General features: G+C 36.6%; 1 protein-coding gene across 4 annotated transcripts in view; it reads right to left on the bottom strand.

The window, feature by feature from the left end:
- Positions 1 to 22,654, bottom strand: part of LOC149088357 (sorting nexin-13-like) — a 360,452-nt gene that overhangs the window by 137,304 nt on the left and 200,494 nt on the right. For all 4 annotated transcript variants that reach the window (XM_089247374.1, XM_089247371.1, XM_089247378.1 and 1 more), the window contains one exon: positions 3,470 to 3,569. In XM_089247374.1, the coding sequence (XP_089103500.1) occupies positions 3,470 to 3,569 (100 nt within the window). The remainder of the gene's footprint in view (positions 1 to 3,469; positions 3,570 to 22,654) is intronic.

The following is a 22,654-nucleotide window of genomic DNA, read 5'->3' as shown; positions in this document are numbered from 1 at the left end:
GGATCATTCCATTGCTTCTGCCATTCCACTATTGTCTGCCTTTTAATTATTCTTTTGATCGTTGCCGCAGGGATCTTCTCCTGGGATGTTGTCTCCAGTTTCGTTGCTTCCTTCGCCAACTGATCTGCCTCCTCGTTTCCACGTTCATCCACATGTCCTCTCACCCACATTAGTGCTGCATTCCCCCCTCTCTTTCAGTATTTGTCTTATGGCTCTAGCGTCTTCCTGTCTAATTAAAGGGTAGGGTCCTTGATGGCTTCCAAGCTTGATTTACTGTCTGAGTATATGGTGGTCATCTCCAAATTATCCTCCCGTTGTTCCAGTACTTTTCGGATCACCCACAGCTGTGCTTGGAATACCATGCATTCCTCTCTCAGTTTCTCTCTCAGGACTTGACTTTCACCTCCTTGATACTCCACCTACGCTGCTCCTGTTCCACTATCCATCTTGGATCCATCCATAAATATTGTCCTTCACTCGTATGAGATGACTTCTTTTCGCTCTGTTGTTAGGACCTGTTGCTCCTGGATTTTGTTAGCTGGGTGGTTGCCCTATCCTATTGATCTTACTTCCACCTCCTCTGGTACTCTGTCACCCTTCTGTTGAGTCTGGATATACTCGATAATTTGCATACGAAGTCAGTATACAAACTCAAGGAGGTACCCCTGCTATGCTCTGCATTGTTGCTGTCAATATTTTGTGATACACCCTTGTCATAAAGAACAGGAACCCTCTTTGGATGGTATTGAGCTGTCTTCTCATTTTCTCTGTCGGCCAGCGTACCACGCGGCTGCTCCATATGTTACCTGTCTTGGTTGCCACCTGGTCATATAGCACTCTCCTCATCCTCTGGTTAATTCCCCATCTTGGACCTGCCTATGGCCATCATCTTGTGTAGGTTTGCATTGGCCTTCTTTCCTTGCTCTCGAAGATGTGGAATTCAATCCAGGTCGCTGTCGATCAGCACCCCAAGGTATTTAATTTCTTTTCTCCATGTGAGTCTCTGGTTTCTCATCCTGATTTTAGGTCGCTTGTCTTGTGTGCTAAACCACATGTAGCCACTTTTATCGAGTGCTGGCTCTAGGTCGTTCCAATCCAATTATGTTGCAACTGTCTCCAGCGCTTCTCCAACTGTTTCCTCTAAATCATCCTATCTGGGTTCCGAGATTAGCAGCGGCAGGTTGTCTGCAAAGGCTTGTACTCTGACCCCCCCTCCCTCCATCTTTCTTTTAGCAGAGCATCCATCGTTATATTCCACATGAGGGGCCAGAGCATGATCCCTGTGGGCATCCTCTTGTCTGCGCATGCTCCATTGTCTCTCCTTCTACCTCCACCAGAACACTTCGACCCATCAAGAGAGCTTTCAGTGTCATCTTCAGCTTTGTTGGTATCGGCAGTTGCTGGATTATTTTCCGGAGATTTCCGTAATTAAAAGCATTGAATGCCCCCTTGATGTCAGCTGATTTTAATACCGTATGCTCTTGTCTCGCTCTTCTTTCTTGTAAACTGTCTATTATATTGCACAACGCCTCGTCCGCTGACCTCCCCATCCATACTGGTTTGGATGCAAGAATTTTTCCTTGTCCAGATGATAGACAGTCCTAGTCCCCAAAGCAGAATGTTCAGCACTGTTCTGTGACGAACCCTCAGCTGACTGGAAATGTTCTGCTGTAAAAATCCCCATACATATAATAATGGTTTTTTTACACTTTTTCTTAAAATTCTTCCAAATTGTTCTGCAGTAGCGCTAATTGTTCTGCAACGTACATCGCAGATTTTGGCACATTCTGCTTTAGGATCCCAGTCACCAGTATTCTTTCCCGTGTGGGATAGTAGTGACACCAGGTGGTACGATTCCAACTTTTCTTGTTCCTTCCCTGGCTTGGCTATCAATACTATCTTTCCAATCTTGAAAATCCTTGGCATGCTACCCAGATCCAGGCACTTGTTATATAACTCAGTGAGCAATTCCGGGTATTCCTTGTGAATGTTTTATATATGGTATAGTTATCCCATCTGGGCCTGGCGCTCTTTTGTTTTCAGTTTTATTCAGTGATCTCTGGATCTCTTTCTCCGTCCTTCCCTCCTGTTGACCATGTTCTGCTGTCTCCTGTCTTCTCTCTCTGTTCTGCCATTCCTGCTCTTCTTCATCCATCAGGTAGATTCTTTGGAGCTGCTGTTCCAATGCCTCTTCCATGTTCTCTGCCTCCTCTCCCATTAGAATCTGGGCCGTAGACCTCCTTGCCTTGAATGTCACATGATATACGTTCCCGAATGGGTCTACCGCTTTCCTGCATAACTTCCTCCATTCTTCCGTCGTGTTGCCAAATTATTGTATATCGCTGTCTGTTTTCGGAATTATACCCTATACTGGTAAAACATTTCATTTCATTCATTTCATTCCGTGCACCGCCCAGGCTCTATCGACCATTGTCAACTAGTCTTCCAAGCTGAAGTACTTGCTAAAGGGTATCAAAATAAACAAATCATTATCTTCTTTGATAGCCAAGCAGCATTAATGGCTCTGCACAACTTCAAGTTTCAACTGTCTGTCAACTACTGCATAGATATGTTGAATAACTAAGCAGTGCTTGACAATAACATCAACCTTTTCTGGGTCCCTGTACATGAAAATTTCCATGGAAATGAACTCGCAGATCAAATAGCCAAAGAAGCAGCAAATATGAAGCTATCTGCACCTGAACCTTCTTACTCTGCTTCCCCGTCAACAATAAAAGGAGATGTCAAACAATGGATAGAAAACAAACATTGGCAATGGAACTCAAGGCAGGACTGCAGACAAGTCAAACTGGTCTTGAGAACGCATTCATATATTGTCAAAAAAATGCATTTCACTAAATAGGAAACATTCAATAGGTTATACAGATCATCACGGGTTATGCTAAACTGGCAAAACATCTATAGAAGTGGCGTTCCACAGATCTGTCCTGTGTGTGGAGAAGACGACAAAACTCCACTTCACTATGCAGGATGTTACCCTGCATTGTCAATCTCAAGAAGGAACTACCTTGGTGATCATCAGGTGATGATAAATAAAGTAGTAAACGCAGCCAGCATTTACAATTTAGGAAATTTTCTTAATTATACTAAAAACGAAAGCACCAGACTTTTTTATGGTTAAAGTCATTGGGAATAATTTTTTCCCCAAAATTAGGGATTATTTACTATCAAAGGTGAAATTCAAGAGATTTTTCAGGAAATGTAACAGAAATTCAGAAGCCTACCTGAAAATCTGAAAGAACTGGCAGCTACGGTATCAGGAGGGATTCTGACAAGGCAAAGACTAAGCGGGTATCAAACTCATGACAGTTCTGAATATCCTTTGGCACAGTAGGTGAGTATCTAGTAGTATGAATTGAGCTACTGTACCTCACTAATCTTCTTATCTAGTTAATTTTGAGGTACATAATATAAGAATGTTTAATGAACATATGACATAATTACAAACCAGTAAAGTAATGAAGTGCTATGTTATTGGTAAGGACAACATCAAAATGTAACGAGAACAATTTCACACCAGGTTCAGTCAATAGCCTCCAATCTATGCCCTAAATTAAAATAAAGAAACTTCAATTACTAGCTGTATAAAGACCAAAAGATAAAAATTTACAATGAATTTTATAATATATGATCTGTATTAACTGTTCGTATAATAGATTAGGCTGAAGTATATACAGTAAAACCTGTCTTTAACGAAATTGCAAAGGAACAAGATTTTTTTTCGTTAGACATGTTTCTGCTTAGCAAAGGTTCAATTGACATAATGTATACGATTATGCAACTATCGTGTATGTAATCGAAATGAAATAAAAACAAATTAATTGAAAATAAAAAGTACATAATTTAAAAATGAATGAATTATATTATTTTCTTTATAAATAATAAATATTTATCACTTCGTACAATATATTATTTATTAAAAATGCATATTTATTTACTTTACGTAAGGATACCATTAAAAAATACAAGATACAGGAGACATTATTAAAAGCTTAGATTTTCTTATATAATTATTAAAGGTGGTGGACAACAAGATGCAAAATTTATCCAATGAGATAGCCCATTTGCGAGATGAAAACTTGCAATTGAAGAATGAAAATACAGCAGAACATCGATTATCCAAACACATTAGAACCGAAAGGTGTTTGGAAAAGTGAAAAGTTTGGAAAATCGATATCAAAACGAATTCAATAATACAAAGGAATAAATTGAAATTAAGCAACAAAATCCCCAAAATAATTAAATTTAACTTATTCTGAAAAGTAAATGAAAAAAAGGCAGTGTATCACAAAAGTAAAAAATTAATCCATCTTTAATTGCTTCAACTTGCTTATACAACATTTTGCTGTCTCCTTCCGTAATAGTTTCGACATAAAAATATTGAAGCGGATCAGCACTAGGCTGTGATTCTAAGCACGCGAGACATTTTGTGAAACACTGTTCTGCCTCACTGTGTGTTATTACATTTGCCGTTGGTTCATCTTCATCACTTTCACCCTGATCAACTTGATCATCCACTTTCATATATATCTGTCATCCAAAAAAATGATATCCTGGATCTTTACTATGAATTTTCAACCACTGAGACACATCCTCTTCACGACAGGACTGGAATACAGGGAGTTCCTGAAGCATATCTAAGCATCCTTTCAAAACTAGGTGATTTTGATCATCTTCAGTGATTGTGTTCAAACGATGAAAATATGGGCATAACTTCCTAAAACTTCGCGAGACTTTAGTCCATCAGCTGTTTTAAAATTACAAAAAAAAAAAAAAAATTGAAAAAATTGCTGCAAAAATTTTCTATTTTATCGCATTTTAAAAAAAATCACAGATGGTTGGCGGCACACCTAGTCCCTATTCAGCTGCAAGTTTCCCCCACCAACTTTTCCCTATTTCCACTTTTTTTTAATGTCATAATGTTTAAAACAATGCGTTCTCATTTTGTCCCCATTCTGCACTTGAGAGACAAAAAGTGTTGACACTACTAAAGCTAAAGAAAGATTGAAAAATATTCAAAAATATTGTAAGCTGGGAAAGATACCCCCCTCCCCCATAAAACCGTGATAAGAACTGTTTTGTTGTCAAGAAGACCCTCACCTTCCTTTCATTAAGGCACACCCACAGAATTAAGATGAATTCGTAGACAAGAAAAAAAGATGACAGCTAAATCTGCTCCTATTCACGCCTTTGTCTGCTTGTCAATCGTTTGTAACTACATACACTGTACTCGGATCCACCATTGTTTACATCTATAGCTCACAAGTATGGTATGTACAATTGTTTGGAAGTGTATTATTATACAATAGAATGAAGCTGTCAAGTTGGGAGATGAGAGAAATCAAGTTCCAAGAAAATGCCAACTATGTTGAGAATCATTGACTACAGAAAACTGAAAATGAGTTGGGTTGAAGTGTTCAGTTGACCGAGTTGTTTGGAAAATGGATGTTCGGATATAATCAATGGTCTACCATATTCAACTGCATAGAAACATTTTTGAACTAAAAGAATCACTTTCAGACTTGGAATATAGGAATATATATTGGTTGGGTTAACTAGAAATAGGGTTGCAACTGGGAGAGAGAACCAGAGAGGAGGGGGTGTGCAAATTTCACCTTTTAACGCTTTCTTTAACATTACAAGGGGGGTGCCAAAATGTAAGCTTGCCTGGCTGATCCAGTATCTTGTTGCCGCCCTGGCTAGAAACATTCAAAATTTCTAAAAGAATGCTGATTTATAAGGAAGAAATTTAAATTATAGTATTAGAACGCAATGGTACACATCTAAAGGAGTGCAGAATCTGAAATTTTCCATTTATTTCTTTTTTTTGTTAATTTTATTTCACTATTATTTATTTGATTCCATATCATAGGAGCTGGAATCCAGGGGCTGAGGCCCCCCCCCCCCCCAATAATTTCTGGAAAAGCAATACAATGCACCCTTCCTTTCCTCTATATGCGCTTGCATCCGGTATATACAGAACGATCAGCAACTTTAAACCCCCCTCCGCCAATGTTTTCTGTTTTCTTCATGACCACGCACCTCTGTTCCATATCCCCAGTTAGTTTTGTTGTGCAGGATCAAAAAATGTTATGGGTCATCGAACTTGTTAATCAGATTATTTGTTGTTCACTTTACCTCCTTCTACTTTTTTCTTTTGTCTCGTATCCCTTTCCCCAAGGGTCACACTCAACAAAAGAAGAGATGCTATTGAGTTTACAGACAATACAAGCAAGTGAAAGGATTCCCTCCCACCTTAAGATATTTCCAGAGGTGCTTTCAGGTAGCGACAATTGGCAGCACTCTGCGAGGATGCAATTTGGGATGAAGTGGCAGGGCTGACCGTGATATATGATTACTATTGTCACAGAACAAGTCAATTGAGATTCTAAAGAAAAGTAATTTTGAGCAGATGATGTCTACTATTTAGAGAAATTTTTTGTCAAAAAGTTTTTTCTGAGCCAAGTGTGAGAAAAGATATAGCCAATCAAAAAAAATTTTTTTTTTGGGGGGGGGGGAACTACTTCTTCAAAAATATTAGGGAAGGGGGCTCGGGCTGTATATTTTGCAAATGCACCGCTATTGTGAGATTATAATTTTTTTTCTGTAATTTTTCCCACACAGCCAATCACATTGCTTCAGCCTCTACAATAATTTACGTAACTCTACGATATATTCATTTTCGTATCTAATCGCAGAACAGTGGTGCAAACAAGATAGATATTTCCACCGATGTTCCGTGAAACATTTCAAATGTGCAAGCTATTGCTATTTTCAATGTCATAAAAATTTTTTATTTTTAAAACCAACAAATTTATACATTGAAAGCAAACATAAATATTCAAACAGTTAAAGGAGGATAACGATTTCAAATTTCTGAAAATGTGATAGAAAATCTCTGCAAATTTAAGTAAAAAATTTCTCAGATTTATCAATGCATTTTTCGATAGTAAATCGACTCAAAATTAACCGATAAATTACAGTGAGAAAAAAATATGTCGTGCACGTTAATAATCGTAAACAATTATGAAATATTTAAACATCTATTTAAATATCAGAACTTCAAAAAGAGTAAAAATATGCTAAAAGGAATTACATCTTTTAGAACATTATTTTATTGGTCTTAATAATTTTTTCTACATATTTTTTGTTATAATATCTAATTGATTTATTATTACTAAAGTTTCAAGATTCGGCAAAATATAAACATATTATAAATTTGTTGCAAACTGAACTCAAACAGCTAAAGGGACGGATCACAAAAATCGTGGCAAATTTTAATAAAATATTTCTCAAATTTATCAATGAATTTTTCAAGAGCAAATCGACTAGAAATAAACAGAAAAATTATACTATTAAAAATATATATTATGTACAGTAACTACTCGTAAACAGCTATAAAATATTAAAAAATCGGAACTTGTCAAAAGAAAAGACACTAAAAGACAATGTTTTTTATAACATTATTGGTCTTAATTTATTCTGTGTGCTTTTGTTATAATATTTAACTTGTACGTGTTAGAAATCGAACTGTCAATACAAACCGATACAAACCTTATTGGTGTTGCTGGAGGCAAAGGGTAACCGATCACTGCTGGGATTGGACTTCCTGACGGCAGCAGGCATCGTAGTATTTTTGAAATATATCACCCCCATATTTTTTAGGGGCATCTTTTTCACAGCCACCTCCTTGGGACTCATGGACACCAGAAAGAAGAGAGCAAGGGGACCGGCTGAGGTCATAATAGAAAGGACAGCTATGCCCAGAAAAGACAATGCGAAGAAACAAGGGTTCAGTCCTAAACCTCAGTTGAACGTGGGCTTACTCCAGAATGCGTTTGCACCGAATCTCACAAAGGACAGAAAGTCTGAAGGGGTCATGTGCAGCTCGCTGATGAACGTCTTTGACCAGATCACCAATGAAGAGAGATTTTCCAATGCTATAAGGAGGAAAAGTGACAGGGGGTTGTCGAAAGAGCTCATCCAGAACTTCAAGTGTGATGGGTGTCACACCCTCTTGCCAATGACGGTCACCTTTGATGACTACATGAAGCAGCACCAATTAAAGGAAGTCTCGGAAACCCAGACAAGGTACTTCACCAAGAAGACCAGGAACACTGTTGACCAGGAGACCTTCGAGTAGAATGAGAATGAGAAAGTGTTCTTTGAATGCAACGTCTGCAATAAGATGGTCTCAGATATGCAACGTCTGCAATAAGATGGTCTCAGATATGCAACGTCTGCAATAAGATGGTCTCAGATATGCAACGTCTGCAATAAGATGGTCTCAGATATGCAACGTCTGCAATAAGATGGTCTCAGATATGCAACGTCTGCAATAAGATGGTCTCAGATATGCAACGTCTGCAATAAGATGGTCTCAGATATGCAACGTCTGCAATAAGATGGTCTCAGATATGCAACGTCTGCAATAAGATGGTCTCAGATATGCAACGTCTGCAATAAGATGGTCTCAGATATGCAACGTCTGCAATAAGATGGTCTCAGATATGCAACGTCTGCAATAAGATGGTCTCAGATAAGCAACATCTGGCAAGCCATAAGCTTCAACACTCGACACCGGTCAGTTAATAAAAAGAAAAGGTCGCAGCGAATCCCCCGCTCAATGCCAGAAAATCATTTAGATGTCACATCTGTCAGTTCGTTTTCACCCAAAAGAGTCAGTTTCAGAGGCATGTTGACAAGCAATATTCAAGGAGCTATTCTATATATATCCCACAAGTTACCAGTTTCAAGAAGTAGCAAGATTGTGTCTGCCAGTTGTTCAAAGGCTGCCTATGCTTCCGGAATCTGCCAGTCCATATTCAGTCGGATATTGCAGATGATAAAGCACATGATGATCCACATGAACGAGATGTATGGAGAAGAAACGACAGCGTCATCGCCAGAATCTCTGCAGCCAATTTATGTGAGATTATCTTCAAGGACGAATCCATCCTCCAGAAACGCAGAGTTCCACCAGACGAAAGAAAAAGATGAAAACTGTAGACGCTCATCACAGAGGCTCCAAAAGTCTCAGGTGTCCCAGAGATTTCCATATAGACATGCTGTGGCCAGTACATCTTCACCTCAGGTGTCGCTTGGACTGTATCATATATCAGCACTTTGACCTTGCAACAACCAGGGTTGGTAAAAAAAACAAAAAACTGGGTTTTTTTGGTTTAAACCGGTTTTTTTGTTTTAAATAGTATTAACATTAAAAACAATGAAATTTCTGAAAAATCATTCAAACTTCCAATAATTAATTAAAATAAAATGTTTATTAATAAAATTAACACTATTTCCATATTTAATTAATCAATATTTCTTACATTTTAACAAAAACCAACTTTTGCAATTTAATTATTTTTTTGCTTAACTCAATGGATTACTGTGTGTTTGAAAATTCTTTCAATGTTATTATTAATCATATAGTATATAAAGGTTTTTCTCCAGTTACTTTCAGTATGCTTAATTAGGAAGCTATTTAGCAAAAAGTAATAAAAATTAGGTGAATATAATGTATTTAATGAAGCATAAATAATGCAGATTAATTAGCAATGTTTTACGATATACAGGGTGATTATAACTAAGGTTCTGATTTCAAAACACTGTAAAAAAAGAATGATTGTCAAAATGACTTGAAAATTGACATGAATATTCCTGAAAAAATGCAATTTTATTTGGTAAAGGGGAAAAAATACTTAAAAATGTAAAATTAATCACATCATCCAACATGTGGGAAATTTGCTCACAGAATGGAAACGATAGCCAGTCATGGCAAAATGATACTTTAATTATAGCATTGCACGATTTCATAATTCATGGAAACATCACAAAAAACAAAGTAATTGAACAAATAACTACAACTTACTTAAGAAATGTTAAATATGTTATCCACTGCGTGTTCTGGCTATGAGGTTGAAAGCACAAAAATTCTTGTTCAACAACGGAATCAGAGTATGCCATAGTCATAATGTGGATGTGCTTGCAATTCAGCTTTATTAAACCAAATGTGCCGCCCCCCCCCCCCCCCCCGTTAATATTCCTGAGGAACTTCTAACATATAGGGAATGTGCTGGAGATTGCAATTCACCAAAGTTTGCAATCTGACCACTGTTTATAACATTTTGAGGTACCCCCACAGCCAGAAGTTGCAAAGGTCAAGGTGCATCCTGTCAAAATGGGTCTTCAGCAGCTGCTTTGCTGGTATTGCAATGTGCATCTTGATAGAAGTTCTATCCACACACTGATGCTGTGGAAGTGCCAAAATGATGTGTTTACACAAAATAGATAATACTGCTGGCCAAGTACAGCATCATTTACTTGCACATTTTGCACTTTTTTTCTTTTGCGAAAGAAACTTCCATTGCTTCAGGAGTATCCATGCAAATTTTCAAGTCATTCTGATCAGTACTTATTGTATAGTTTTGGAATCAAAACTTAAATTATAATCACCCTGTATATAGCTGATTATTTTTCAGAAATCTGTTACTACTATACAGTAGAACCTTGATTAACTGGGCTTAACAGTCTGAAAGTATAAAAAAAAACAACTATTGAATATTAAGACTGGGAGATATACAGTAGGAGATGTGCTACTTGTTATGGGAAAATGAAGAAAATGAAAATGTATGTGAGGTAATGTAACTACTAGTACACTAGTCTTCGTCCTTTAAGGACAGCTGGTGTCTTTATTGGATTATATTACCACCTGCCCCTAGCATGATGGTGTCACTACTGTAGCTGCTTTTTTGTGAAAATAAAAACAAAACCTGTGAGAAATACACCACTACATTTAAATGTGTGATGCAATCTTTATTCATGAATTTGCTGAAGATAGAGCATCAGAATGTAGCCAAAGGTTAGAAAATGTAAGAATGAGAAATTTTGGCTTTTATATGTAACTTTAAATAACTAAGATACTTCATATGAAAAATATATACATATATATTCTGGCCACTTTTATGAGACTTTTTAAAAAAACCACTTATAAAAACTTATGTCATTTAAAGATATACCATCAGAATGTACCTTAAGGATATAAAATGTGGTAAAAATGAAACATTTTGGCTAATAATGAACCAATATGATATTTTTCAAGGAAAAAAATTATATTTAGGCAACTTTAACTTTTATTTGATTTTTTGAAAAAAAACCACTTGGTTTAAACCAAACAACCCTGGCAACAACAATGCATAGACACTGGTGATGCCTATCCATTGAAGAGGCAGTCCTCTGAAAAAGTCGCAGATTGATTTACCTACAAGTCATTGTTCTCATGAAGAATGAACTATATATTTTTTTGAATATGTGTGAATTTTTTTCTCACTTTTTTTTGCCCTCCATTATAGAAATGCGTTCACCAGATATTTGATCATTGCTTATATGTAACGTATTTTAATTATTGCATTATGCACCACAATGTTTATGTTTAAAAACTCTTCCTGGTTTCATACCAAGATGGTTTCAGGAAACCAGAGAAAGAGTCTGTGATGGTCACGACCGGTCGTCTCTGTGAATGTAGATGGTGCATCAGAGATCTTTTTTTTTTTTGCTCTCCTGACAGTAATGTTCGAATGAGGAAGCTATTACGATATATCCTACGCGGTATATGTTTTATTGTAGGTAGGATTTTTTCCCTATGATGTAAATATCTAGTCCTTTCTTATGAATAAATTTAGTAGATTCAACCATACAAGGTCATAAATTGGTGCCCAAAGTAAAAGATGACTTTTTTCCACTTTATCAGTTTAATGTGAATGTGTGTGTTAACGTCTGAGCTTCACGGAAGCAGTTTTTACAAATCATAAATAGTGATATGAAAAACATTTTAATTCAAAATTGAAAAAATTAACATAAATTTCAGTTTTTTTTTCATAAGGCTATAATTATGTTTTCTTAGGGAGGTACCCTCTCCCTTGTCTTACTTTTTATAATTTTTTGAGAGCTCTGCATATATGGATGTATCATTCTATCGTGGAGTAAAGTTGACAATCTATCGTGATGTAAAATTTCCACTACCGGCCAGTTCTAGTTAGAGTCTACTGTATTTAAATTGTTTGATGATTATAGAAGCACAGTGTAATCCACAAAGACATTTAATTTTCTCTTTATGTCAAGATTACAAAGGTCATTTAAGTAGACAAGGAGAAGTAAGGGCACAAAATTGAGCACCGAGATACACCACCTCTGATGTGTAAACTCGTGCTTATTGTATCATTGATTTTAACATATTGATAATGATTCAAATACTACAATTTAAGCAAGTCAAAAATATTACCTCTTATTCCAATTGAATGTAGTTTTGTTAGTAGAATTTCATGATTTATATGGTGTCAAAAGCTGTTGAGATATCTAAAAAATAATTGTCTCATTACTGTTATCAATACTTTCATAAGCAAACTTGCTGAATGATATTAAGGCATTTTCAATACTAGAGTGAGGCAGAGAAGAAATTGATTTTATTTAAATATATGAGTAGACGGTTTTTTTAAATATTTCCAAAGATTTTGAAAAACAAAACAGATATATCTACTCTATAATATAAAATCACAAACTCGAAAAGGGCCTGTTGCTAAGCAACCGAGTGACGGAAGTGGGTGAAGTTTTTGAGTGACGGAAATCGGTTACGTTTTTGTGTTACGGAAGTCGGTTACGATTTTGGGTCAAGCATTTAAGTCTAGCACATATTGGGATCCATTTGACCCATCGGGACCATGTTATATGCATGTACCAAGAGGCTCCCATATCCTACAGCAGGGCCCTTAGGCTGGAATTTAGATGGCGAGCCCCCACACCAGCTTTTCAGGGCCCCTCTGTGGTTAATTTATAGTGTGAAAAATCAAAAAGTGATAAGAATCGTTCTGGTCCTGTCAGCCCTGCCCTTGTGGGGGGGTCATGCCGAGAGGTATGCATACGTATAATATACGTGTATCACCAGTGCTCCCAACACACAGGGTCGGGATACTGGGGGATTGCACGTATACCTTCATCGGGAAGTTAAAAGGTTTCATTTCCAGGGGCCCTTGATGGATCTCATTGTTTTCTTGCTGCTTTAACGTTGAAAAATTTACGATAGCGGAAGCATTCGGTCATGGGTAGTTGCGTGGGTGGTCCTGGATTTTATTCGTTGGTAAAACTAATACAAATGAACATTTTTCATGGTATTCGCACCGGGGGATGACCGACAAGCTTTCAAGTCGGGGCCCCATGTTTACAGGTTTCATTTTGGGGGCCCTGAATGAATCTCATTCTTTTCTGTTGTAGAATTTGCAACAGCGGAAGTCCGAGATAAAGCCAGTCTGGGGCCCCACTAAAAGTATGCGAATTGGTGTCCCGGGTAATTAAATGGGGGCCCTGGATTTTATTCGTTGGTAAAACGAATACAAATGAAAATGTTTCATGGCAATCGCAGCGGGGGATGACCAACAAGCTTCCAAGTCGAGGGCCCCATGTTTACAGGTTTCATTTTGGGGGCCCTGGATGAATCTCATTTTCTGTTGCAAAATTTGCAACAGCGGATGCCCAAGATAAAGACAGTCTGGGGCCCCACTAAAAGTATGCGAATACAACGGGCAACTGATTGGGGGCCTTAGCTTTTATTCATTGGTAAAACGAATACAAATGAAAATTTTTCATGGCACTCGCAGTGGGGGATGACCGACAAGCTTCCAAGTCGGGGGCCCCATGTTTACAGGTTTCATTTTTAGGCTCTGGATGAATCTGATTCTTTTGGTTTTTTAACATTATACAATTTGCAACAGCAGAAGACCGAGATAAATCCCCCACTAAAAATCTGCATATTGTGTTCCCGCTACTGGATGTGGGGCCCTAGATTTTATTCGTTGCAAATTTGAAAAAAATGAAAAATTTTCATGGTCCCTTACAGGGGTGTGTCCGACAAGCTTCCAGGTCAGTGCTCCATGGGAATGTTGATAGGTTCTAATTCGGGGCCCCTGGATGTATCTCATTGATTTTTGTTGTTTAACACTGTAAAATTTGCAACACATCGGTAAGATATATCCGATAAGATATAGCCCAAGATATATCCAGTGTGGGCCCCACTAAAATTCAGCGAATTGAATCTGGGGCCCCAGTTTCTAGGAGTGCTTGATGAATCTCATTTGTTTTTTGTTTCTTTATCATTATTTTTATTAAAATTCGCTTCTTCAGTAAGCTGGTGCTTTCACACGTCTCTTTCCGTAGCACGCTGATGAAGTGGGGCGAAATAAACAAGATATGTTGTGAAGAGAAGTAGGTGGGGGGGGGGTGACCGCCAAAGGTGGCAGGGGGGCAGAGCCCCCCCAGTAGGTCAATAATTACTCAATTCCTTTATATCACCTTTCTTGAAAATAGGGGTAATGATACAAATTTTGAGACAGTTTGGATAAGTACCTTTTAGTTATAAGATCATTAAAAAGAGACATGTCAATATAGGAGTGTGCGTTTTTGCAAGAACTTTTACCATAATTTTGCTTTTGCATTAATTCTATCCATTCTAGAATTTTATTTATTGTTTAGTCCAAGAATAGTACATATAATTAATGAGATTTGATTTCCATGTAATAAAAGGAATGTATATTCGTTCTAATATATGTCATAAAATTATTGATAATTATGTGTCTAGGGTGATTTACTGAGATGAATACTGGTTAAAAAGGTTGGCTAAATGTCATGGCTTGGTGTAAGGGTACACATGGATTATTGTTTCTGTTCACGATTCCATTCACTACTCTCGGCTGTTCACACATTCGTTGAAACGTTTTACATAATATTCTTTCTTTGTTGTTTTTATTTTGTTTTTTAATATATTGGCAATTTTTGTATAAGCTATGTGATAGAATATTGGCCAGTCTGAAAATCATTTCTTATCCTGAATGGAATTAATTTTTTATCTTGAACACCCTAGAATTTTCATTTTGGCATAAAAATATTTTGCTATTCTTGACCCACCAAAATTTGAAATTTTTATCGTTTTTAAATAACTTAAATTGATACAAAAGTTTTTTTCACTCCTGGAGCTAGATGTTCATTCAGATAAATAGTGGACAGGTTGAACTGTGGATCTATATCACATGCCTGTAGGCATTTCTCTAAAGAAGCTGCAATATAATAATCATGTTTGCTTTTGTAGAAAATTTTACTATAATTGACTTGTGGCAATCTTTTCTGTTCGTGGAAATGTGATGAGTGTCTAGTATACCTTCGTGTTGTTGTATGTCCAGAATGGCTAATATGGATCTCACTGTCTCAATTGTAGTTTCAATTGTATTTCTTTGGCAATTCCAGTAATTTCCAAGCTAGAGCATCTAGAATATTGTTGCACCTCCAATATTTCATATTTCAGATCCATGATCTCAGATTTAAACATTTCATTTTCAGATTTTATGGATTTTGTTTCACAGTTAAAATTGCAGTTCTTAGTTGTGCTATAGATTCATTTAGGTCACTTACACTCGTTATGATATTCCAAGTTCTTGGCATAATCATTAAATTGGATGGATATGAACAAATTGAGGCGGGAATTTTCTGAGAAGAGTCCAAACACTATCTGTTGCATTTGTCACTGTACCATTGTATTGAGAAGAGGCTCCTGTGCACAATTCTTGTGAGCCATCATCCACAGCATCACAGTTTGGCACTTTCATTGTCTGAGTTTTTTTAACTCTATTCGCTAGTGTAACATATTTAAATACAGTTTTGTGTTCCTGTCAGACAAAGTTCTCTCGGTAAATCCAGCACAGTAAAAATGATAAGGCCCTCTGTTTACAATTTCCAGAACATTAAATCAAATCCTCTCAGACAATAATATCCCTGTCACATCAGCTGCATTTTGGAGTCTTGCTTTTCATTATTACTTTTTTCCTTATGAATTTTGTCTGATTAACTAATTTACTGACATTGAACTAATTAAATTGTTAGAAAATAATTATGTCGTTAAAAAAAAAGAAAAGAGTATTGAATAACGAATAAACTGATGACTTCTGCACAATAAAAAATATGACCAACAACAGCTGCTGCCACTCAATCACTCCCTTGGTTAATCTTTTAAATACTGATCGAAAATTTGTGTGATCAGTTTATTCCACTTAGGGGTCATTCAAGTATTAAGTCAGCATCAATGGGGGGGTGGGGGGTGGAGTGAAAGGGTTTACGATTTGCTGACTTTTGATGACAAGGGGGGGGGGAGGTTTGGATGATGCTTACCACCCTTTATGAAGATATGAAATATTCTTAATGGAATCTTATGCGGTGTACCAAAAACGGAAAAAAAACTTTGATAGTTATTGGGCACCTGAACTAACGTTCTCCCTATCGATAAGTCCCCTACAGAGTCACTTTAGTGATATCTAATTGTTTCACAAATCCTTACTCAAGTGCTCTGGAAATGTTTCCGGGCGCTTAAGTGCTCTGGAACTGTGCAACGCATCACTCATGTGACTCATAATTATGTAATTTATGGGTAACTTGAGTGATATAGAATTGCTCTAAAACCGTGCATGCCACATGTCACTTGAGAAATCTCTAAATGCGCCATTGGATCGTTTAAGTGTTCTGGAACTGTGTCAGGGGTTACTTAAGTGATCTTTGAATGTGCCATGGGCCACTTAAATGCTCTGCAATTGTGCCACGATCTGTAAATGTGATGCTTAGTTCATTTTTATGAAATTGGGTTTGAGGGGCCAAGCTATCACATAACCTTCTGGCCCACATTTGTTCTGTGGGTCAAAGGTTTACCATATATGGCTTAAAGGGTGGGTTGCAATGAATTTCTTAACGAAAATTTTAAATTCTTACTTTTCAAAAAGCATTGAAATTAACAGAAGTCGACTATAACTACATATAAAGGTATTTTTTTTCTAAACTAAATTTTTTTAAGTAATATTTTTTGCATTAAAAAAAATATTTTTTTTTTGTCTGGGAGAGGCACACGAGCCCCCCCCCCCCTCACATTTACGTTTCTGATCCCCACTAATATGTGTTAGGAGTGAGAGGGCAGTGCTGATGAAATGTTGCTGACAAGGGGGAGGGGGTAAAATATTTGCTTGCGTAATACTTGAACGACCCCTTATGTCTGTCGCAATTTCATACAAAACTTCTAGTAAAGCCTCAATTGCACTATAAAAGTTTAATAAAAGATCTTTTATAAAACTTGAAACAATAAGCCTTTTTGTTGCATCTGCTCGAATGTAACCAATGCGTTTATTGGTTACATTGTAAAGTTTTATAAAAGACCTTTCCTAAATCTTTTATAGTGTAATATTGCTCTTACACATATTTTGACCTCTGAAATCCTCCAAAAAAATTAGGTTATAATTTTTAAGAATCCATTTTTAACAAAAATTTGAATATGTGTTCATTTGTGTTGAAACTTGTACATAACCCCTCTAGGTTTGGGATGGCTAGGAACTATCTATGGACATTTGATAGCTGTTCATAATTCAGTTTTTTATTATGATCATGCACGTCATTAAGAAAAGTTAGCACAATCAATTTAATGATAACACATAAAACCAATTTAATGATAACACATAAAACCAATTTAATGATAACACATAAAACCAATTTAATGATAACACATAAAACCAATTTAATGATAACACATAAAACCAATTTAATGATAACACATAAAACCAATTTAATGATAACACATAAAACCAATTTAATGATAACACATAAAACCAATTTTCACTTGAACTTAAAAAAATTGTCTTTTTTTTTTTAGCAGCATATAAGGTTATTAAGCAGCACATAAGAATTTCAGAGTCAAATTATCAAGACAAATGTACCAAATCAGCACCCCATTTTTATGAACAAAAAATAAAAGGGGGGGGGGGGTGGAACACTAGATACACAAGGTAAATAATTAATGACTTTGTGTTAAACCACTCAATTCTTCTGTCAACTGACTTTGTATATAAACAGTAGACACTTGGAATCATAAGATACTATTACTCTGGAATTGTTATCACATTGGCAAAGTGTGGAACCAGACATATATCATAACATGGGAAATTTTTGTTCCAGTTGTCAGGATTTCAGTTTATGTTGTTATACATCATCATCAGAAACCATTTTCAATCCACGGTCAAAACTTTTTGGATTTCCTCAATCCAACTTGTTTGGGGATGCCTCCCTTGCAACTGAAATAATTATAAATATATATACAGTATATATATAATAGTGGATCCCGCTTATGTTTTCCATAAACTACCATGAAGAAACATTGTCAGCAGGAAAACGCTGCAATAGGGAAATCTTAAGAGTTACTTAGTCCATACCCTCGAAAATACATCACACCAAGCGGGAAAACATCATAAACGTCAAACCAGACATGACCAGGGCTTTTTCCCTTCTGGGATGCAAGTCCTTTATTCGTGTGGGGAGGAATGTTATAACTGGGATCGACTGTGTATATATATACAGAGATACCACTGGACTATAATTTACCTGAGTCCCGGGACCCAGGTTATTTGAAAAATCTGGGTCCTTTTGAATGAAAGTGGGTCCCTCTGAAAAAAAATTTATCTTAAAAAAAATTATGACAACCCTCTCTCCCCCCCCCCCCATAATTCACTGGTATCTCTATGAATTTTGTTCCAGTATGCCCCAGGTTTTTGTGTGATCACCTGCTTATATTTCTTCTTTGAGACTGAGCGGTGGGTCATGTTCTGGGTAAGAGAAGAAGGTATCTGTGAATCAAGTACATTTCTAAAAACATGTTCTATCCGAAGGTTCATTTACTTTCATTGTCTACTAGTAGGAAAAACTTGCAAAAAAAAAAGCTCATCAGCACTGAAAATTTTAGCACATGTAATAAATCTAAAATATACAGTTTATCCCACTTATAACGTTTTTTCCATTTAGAATGTATGAACTTATTTCCGTGGTCCTAACAATAAGTAATTCTCATTCAGATTTCCCGTTTAAAGTGTTTTCCTATTTATAACGTTTTTTATGATGTTTTTTGAAAAACGTTATAAGCAGGAACCACTTTAATTAACAGTTGGAGGCACATATTTATATATTTACTATTAATCAATGTATAAATTCCCTTCCGATTGATTTTACATTTCGTTAAAAATATATTAGTATTTTCAATATCTTCTGATCAAATTTAAAGCAAATTAGATTCTCTCTCAGACACTTATCTTCTGATCCCCTATTCATACTTTGGTTTTCCTGGCAAAATGATTTTATTTTCCTTCCCTGATGGTTCACCCTTCTGATCTGTCGCAATTTAACTGTCACATATTTTAACACCTGAGTATGGAAGCTATGTCAGATTTGTGTTGGAGAAACTTAAGTGTGCTGATGTGTGTGCACCCAGCATTTGACATGTTTTGTGTTCAATAGGTGGTGCCATCTATCTAGTGCCGCAACTAGATGCTTTCACAAACGGGGCAAGTACACATTTTGGCACACCCATGTAATGTAGGAGAAGCAGTTATAAAGGGTGAATTTGGTGCCCCCTATAGTCCAGAGCGCAGGACACTAGACAGCCTGCCCCTCCCAATTGCGGCCCTGCATCCTATTCTTCAAACTGATAATGCAAGCATTTGAAGTTCAATGCATTCACATTTGTATTGTAGGTCTGTGTGATCGCTGTGGCAACCAGAAGTTTTTTTCAAAGGAATAGCCAACTCAAAATTTGAAATCTTTACAAAATCACATTTTTAGTCGATTACCATTGTGCAATCGCAAGTTCCAAACACGGATTTTCACCAAAAGCAAAATTTGGGGGAGGTTATAAGGGGCCTCTTCCTTCCCCCCCCCCCCCCCCGAGATAAAAAATTAAAAATATTTTTGTAGAGAATTAAAATATTTGAATAAAATAATTTATTTTATACTATCTATGAAGAATTTGATACTGGCGCCCCTCCAAAAGCCGATTTTGCATACACACCTGTGATTTTCGCGATGCAAAACGGTGACTACCACATAGCAGATGACAAAACTGGATATTCAAGGTCAAGTTTTTACAGATTCGGTTTTTTTCCACAATATCGGGAAGGTTTCACTATTTGAATGAGCATTCCAATCCTTTACGTTTTTTAAAAAAAAACTCACATTCACAATATTGTAGGAACAAGACGAAATTACGCCGTAGAGATGCCGGCCGATTGCAGCGAAAGTACCGTAATATCCCGTACATAACCATAAGGGAGAAAATCTACAGGGTAATAAAAATTCGAAATTTGAAACTTCTGTACACAGCCCCTCATTCAGGGAAGCAACTAGATATCCCTCATCTTATGCCAGGTTTTCCTAGGAATAAGTTTTTTGCACAGCGTGAACCGAATAAGACTATTTCGCGCCGGTAGAAATGTGTTACATAATTACGCTACGCATTTGTGTTTTCCTAGCGAGGCGCATCAGATCGGCGAGGCTATATTATAGTACATGGCCTTGGCATCAGCTACTCTGTCGTATGCATGCTCCAGTTTGAAGGGAAGCGAAAGAAAACATGAGAGAGAGAGAGAGTGAAGAGAATATCAGCAAAACGTGCGACGCACGACGCATTTGACACCTCCAGAAGCAGTGGGCCAATCACGCGCGATGTAAAGCGCTGTCATAAGGTGTATTGCGCTCTGTAGGAAAACAGTCATGCTGCTTTTCTCATTGGTGAGTGGACGGCGTGTTGCGCTAGGCAAATTACCTTGCGCACAGCACAGAAAACCTGCTCCTAGGAAAATCCGGCTGTATTCTTCAACAACCCGCGTTTATATCAATACAGTAGTGTACCAGTTTTTTAAGGTCTCGCGATCATGATACATGGTAAAAAGAAAGGGAAAAAAGTTGGGGAGATTTTTCGCTCTACTTTTTTCTTCACAGAACTAGGAAAGAAAGTGTTCTCCTGGACGGTTGAACAAAATTTTTACGTGTCCTTTTCCGAAATTCCAGGTATTTGCCACGTTATAACGCGTCAATGGCATCTCTAATATACATACATATATATATATTTTTTTTTCCTATGCATTTTCAAGCTGAAGTTTAGCAACACACTTTTTTAATAGGAACCATTATCAGGCTATGCAGGATATGAGCCGCCTTCCTTCTTGACACAAACTGTTCTGTTTTCCAAACACATTCTTCATCCAGCCATAGTAGCTGCTATGATTCATTTAAGTGCTGTGCTACATTTTCTATTGATTTTCTATAGTGGAGGCATATGAAAGGTGAAAAAAAAAGTCTACTTTTTGGCCAAATTCTTTCAGTTGACCAAATTCACAGTTCAATGGCCAAAAGACTTTTCAAGAGTTCAATGGCCAAAAAACTTTTCAAGAGTTCAATGGCCAAAAGACTTTTCAAGAGTTCAATGGTACGTATGTACACAGTATTACAAAAGTATCACAATCCACTTTGAACAGTTCTGTTCTAATTACTCTCAATGGCCAAATTTAAAAAAAAGACATGACCTTGGTTTAAAAATTAGCCTTTTAGAACTTATGATAAGTTATTGAGAATGAGTCAACAGACTGCAGCAGCATTGCTGAACATCTTGCAACCATTTTTGTGTTTAAAAAAATGGAGCTGTCTATTTTTCACACAAAACTGGAAGCATAGTCATCTAAAAATTTTAGAGCAGCTATCTTAATTGTATCTTTTTTTTTGATAAAGTTATCAATTGTTTATTTTTGAGTCCTAATGTGATCACATTAAGTGGCATGACTGTATTAGTGTTTAGCACAATATATATTTTGGATCATTTACAATGTTTGCCTCCTTCATGACCCATATCAAAGTGTGTCTGAAAATGATTTACAACTTTAAGTAATTGAAAATTTAAGCTATGAAACTTCAACAACTAGAAAATACATTGAAAATCCTATATAGCAATGCTTAAGGGATCAGAAGAAAAGGGTTACGGATGAAGTGCATATTAATATTATGAAAAGTACACTGGGACTGATGAGCAGTATAAAATTACTTTGGGATATAAAAAAAATTTCATTCATATAAGTTCAATATACATTAATAAATATAGTTCACTAGAAAATTTAATAGCATCTACTTGAACAAACTTGCTATTTCAAGGAAAAATCAGCAGCTGAAGAAAAAAAAGGGAAAACTATAAAATGAATGCCAGAGATGCCATTGACGCACTATAACACTTCAAATACCCAGAATTTCAGAAAAGGATGCATTCACGCATCCTCTGGGACACGTTCTTTTCTAGTTTTAAGAAAAAAAAGTAAAAACCTCCCTATAACTTTTTTCCCTTTTTTACCATGTATCATGATCACATGACCTTGAAAAACTGCTTTTACTACTTTACACACTGTACCGTACACACGGGTTGTTGAAGAATAAGATGAGGGATATCTCTAGCTGCTTCATGAATGAGGGGCAATGTACAGAAGTTTCAAATTTCGGATCTTTTATTCCCCGACGGATTTTCTCCCTTCCGGTAACATACGGGAAATTACGGTACTTTCGTGCCTATCTGCCGGCATTCAAAGGTCGCGTCTATGCGGCGTAAATTTGTCTTGTTCCTACAATATTGCGAATGCTCATTTTTTTTTAATCGTAAAGAATTGGAACGCCGGTTCAAATTGTCAGATATTGTAGAAAAAAAACCGAATCTGTAAAAACTCGACTTGAATATCCGCAGTTTTGTCATCCAGCT

The sequence above is a fragment of the Pholcus phalangioides genome, unplaced genomic scaffold (genome assembly GCF_987345545.1).
Source record: "Pholcus phalangioides strain wild (caught in Gottingen) unplaced genomic scaffold, Ppha-v1.0 ptg000003l_1, whole genome shotgun sequence".
Taxonomy (NCBI): domain Eukaryota; kingdom Metazoa; phylum Arthropoda; class Arachnida; order Araneae; family Pholcidae; genus Pholcus; species Pholcus phalangioides.
The sequence above is the reverse complement of the archived record's forward strand: the minus strand, read 5'-3'. Positions and strand labels throughout refer to the sequence as shown.